The 3,790-nt window shown below is 38.7% G+C and overlaps 1 protein-coding gene across 1 annotated transcript; it reads left to right on the plus strand.

The window, feature by feature from the left end:
* Window positions 1–343: 343 nt before the first annotated feature.
* LOC107863696 (L-aspartate oxidase, chloroplastic) lies at window positions 344–3,784 on the plus strand (the record flags this gene model as incomplete). The annotated part of the gene is given in 5 exon segments (XM_047408306.1): window positions 344–487; window positions 859–1,213; window positions 2,130–2,372; window positions 2,753–2,809; window positions 2,918–3,784. Coding segments are annotated over 5 exon segments (912 nt in total). The 3' UTR covers window positions 3,044–3,784.
* Window positions 3,785–3,790: the final 6 nt, after the last annotated feature.

Here is a 3,790-nt window from a genome sequence, read left to right on the forward strand (position 1 = left end):
ATCTTACAAAGTCAAGTTCAAACAAGATTGATTCAGGTTGAAGTGAATCTGTCAAAATTAAGAAGTAGCAAGTAATTGCAAATTTAATTACCTATAATTTTCAACCATAATTACATCAATCATCTTTTAAAAAAGTAGCATAAACTTTCGAAATATGCGCGTAATGATTGGTAGAAGTTATCTAAATGTCAAGTGCCAATATTTTGTTATTTAGCTCAACTCCTTGTCCTGTTAGGATGTTTTTAGAAGTAATCAAGATGATGTTTAAATGTTTAGCTTCACAAATACTGTAACCTATTTGGAGTGCTGACCTGATACCAATTCCTTTGACCTGGATTGTTAGTCAGTAAGGTCTTATGGCAACTGGTATAGCTTCAGGAAGCGGACAATTACATTTGAGGGAGCCTGTCTCCTGGAGGATTAGCTATGGAAAAGCTCATTCTCATTCCAATTTGATCCTGAACCGCATGCAAAACCAAATCAATTGGTATGTATTAGGATGATGCTTCTTCACCTATCTCTCCTTCTCTCTCTATTTTTCCCAGTAACTGTCAAAATGTTTTATTTTGGAGTTTTTAAGATGTTACTACCTTCCAATTTATAATGGTGATAGGCATTCACGTGTTGTCTGTAGGACTATTTATCCTCAAATGAGAACTTACTGAAAAGGAATCTTTGTTTACATGTTTAGGGGTAAACCGGAAATGTCTTTTTTCATGAGGTGACAGAATCGTGGAAGTTCTGTTTGACTTTCATTTCTTGGTTCCTCAGAAAAGAGAAGGGTTATTATGTCTATTTCCTGGAAAAGGTTATTGTCTAATTATCTAGTGGTGACCATGTGCTAATTAAATTTTCCAGGTCTTCTGGGATCTCCAAACTCTTGCAAGTTCATAGAAGTAACTATTCACAATGTCAAGTGAAAATAAACTGGAAGTCTCGCGGAGGAACAATCAAATCATACCTGAGAGAAGGCTCAACTAGGTATTTTGATTTTGCTGTGATTGGTAGTGGAATTGCTGGCCTTCGATATGCTCTTGAGGTTGCCAAACATGGATCTGTGGCTGTGATAACCAAGGCCGAGCCTCATGAGAGTAACACTAACTATGCTCAAGGTGGTGTAAGTGCCGTGCTCTGCCCTAAGGATTCAGTGGAGAGCCACATGCAAGATACAATTGTGGCAGGTGCTTACCTCTGTGATGAGGAGACAGTTAGAGTAAGTTCACAGAATATAATAGTCTCTTCAGTTCCGTGAAGCAGTTGCCAGTTTTTTCAGTCTGTTCTCTTTGGAGGCTATTTCTTTTTTCTTTTCCAATTTTTTCCCCAGACTACTTGGTTGGATGAATAGGAAAGTTCTCCATCTATCTTTCAGGTTGAAACCAAAGGAACTTTCTGTTTAGACTGCTTTTGCCACAGGATGTAGATCTGCCAAAAATTGGAAAAGTGTAAGAGCAACGGGGGCAGTTAGGCTTGTTTTCAATTTGAAGCTGAAGTGCCAGAAACCAATACTACAAGAAAGGCTCTATGCCTATTCCTAACTTCTGATGTAAGTGCTTAAAATATGAAATTGAAGGAAGTGTTGGAGAGCTTTGAAACCAGTGGTTGGATTTCCATTGGTGTATGTAGTAGTTCTATTCTTCATGGTTCAGATCGTTGACTTCTGAATTTGAACATTCGGAGAAGAGACTGTGAAGGTGACATGCAGGAAGGAAGAAATATGAATAAAACTGGAAACGCACTTGTGTTTCTTAGTGGGATTTCATTTAGTTTGTACCAGTACTATGGATTCTTTTTCTTTTTCTTTTAATATGAACACACAAAGGTATCATTAGCAATTCCCTAGATCAGCACCATTATTTTAAGGGTCACCAATTAGTTTGCTCTATAATATTTTTATTTGTCTCTGTGAATATATACTGCTTCAAGGAAGTTTTATGTTGTGTGCTTGATTGATGGGACATCACAACTGGTATTTCTTCAGAGTTGGGAAAAACATGGTCCATATAGTTGTGCTTTTTATGCAATCAATTTTCTAAATGAAACTTATAAGATGACTGATTTATTACTCCAAAATATTGTTTTTAATTACTCTTTCAAAATCTTTATTCTTTTAAGTGATCTCCTTTCTCCAGGTTGTGTGTACTGAAGGACCCGAGAGAATTAGAGAACTGATTGCTATGGGTGCTTCGTTCGATCATGGGGAGGACGGCAATCTCCATCTAGCCAGGGAAGGGGGCCACTCCCATTGCCGAATAGTCCATGCTGCTGATATGACAGGCAGAGAGATAGAAAGGGCCCTATTAGAGGCAGTTGTTAAGGATCCTAATATATATGTGTTTCAACACCATTTTGCTATAGATTTGTTGACCACTCAGGTAAGTTTATTCTTTGATGGCAACAGTTTGCATTGGTTATTATCGAGAAAAATTGTCTACTCCAGCATATTTTTTGTCCAAAATGAAAGGTTGTTGCGGTAATCTAACTAAACTTGGCATTATTCTTTTGCTTATGTTTTTTGTACAAATATTGTTTTTGTGAATTTTTAGCACTTGCTTATTATGATCCAAACTTAAGGAATGGACACTAGTAGATATGATTAAGCACGCAGTGCAATGCAAGTGAACGGCAATTGAACATGCTGATAGTTGTGTAAAGTTGGCAATTGAACTGTTCTATACGGATTTTTTTGAGAAAGGATGAACTGTTCGATAAGTATATAAATATCTGCTAATGTTAATTTGTATGCCAAATGCAGGATGGTTCTGACATAGTTTGTCATGGCATTGATACTATAAACACGGAAACACAAGAGGTAAGTACAGTTGCTTTCGTGCATGTTGACCTCCATGATTTGAACATTCCTCAAAAAATGATATAACTTGATTTATTATTCTTCTCTGCTCTTACTTTGAGTTTGTAGGTCATAAGATTCATTTCAAAAGCGACTTTGCTGGCATCTGGTGGAGCTGGGCATATCTATCCAAGTACTACTAATCCGCCAGTACGGGTTTCAATATCTTCTCCTCCAAAATGTTGTTGGTTATAGTAAGGCACTCCTTGTAATCAGTAAGATTATTCAGTCATAAACAGTGATATGGTGGGAGAAGGTGGGGAGGGAATCCCTTCCTTGGTGCAAGGTGGCTAGTAGTTACTTTTTTACTGCAATGACTAGCATGCTTTTTCTACCCCAAAGGTAGGTAAGGTCTGCATATATCTTACCCTCCCCAGACACCACTTTTGGGTTACACTGGGTATGTTGTTGGCTAGCATGCTTTTGCATTTAATTGTTGGTGATAAGCTTGACCTCAAAGGGTGTGTTTTGTATGATGGAAAATGTTTTCCCAGAAAATAAGTGGTTTTCTTACTTATTTTTTGGTGTTTGGTTAGCAAGTTAACAAAAAGAAAATATTGTACCAAATGCATTTAGGTATAAACCGGGCAAATACTTTGACAATGGATCCTAACCCGATTCCCGATCCAACATGGGACTCGACTCTGTAACCCGACCCCGACTTCGGTCATCGAGACTCGACTTTGGACCCCAAGACCCGACTCCCCACTCTCGATACCGACTCGTGATCCGACTCTTGACCTTAATCTCGATTTGAGACCCTACTCTCGTTCCTTAACTCCCAACCTCGACTCGAGACCTAGGATCCAACCTCAAATTGGGACCCAACTCCCTATCCTGACCCAGCCTCAAATTTGACACATGACTCGAGAATCAACCTCGAGACCCAGCCCTAATGCCGATTCTAGACCCCAACCCTGACACTAGATCCCCATCTTGGCC

The sequence above is a fragment of the Capsicum annuum genome, chromosome 3 (genome assembly GCF_002878395.1).
Source record: "Capsicum annuum cultivar UCD-10X-F1 chromosome 3, UCD10Xv1.1, whole genome shotgun sequence".
Lineage (NCBI taxonomy): Eukaryota > Viridiplantae > Streptophyta > Magnoliopsida > Solanales > Solanaceae > Capsicum > Capsicum annuum.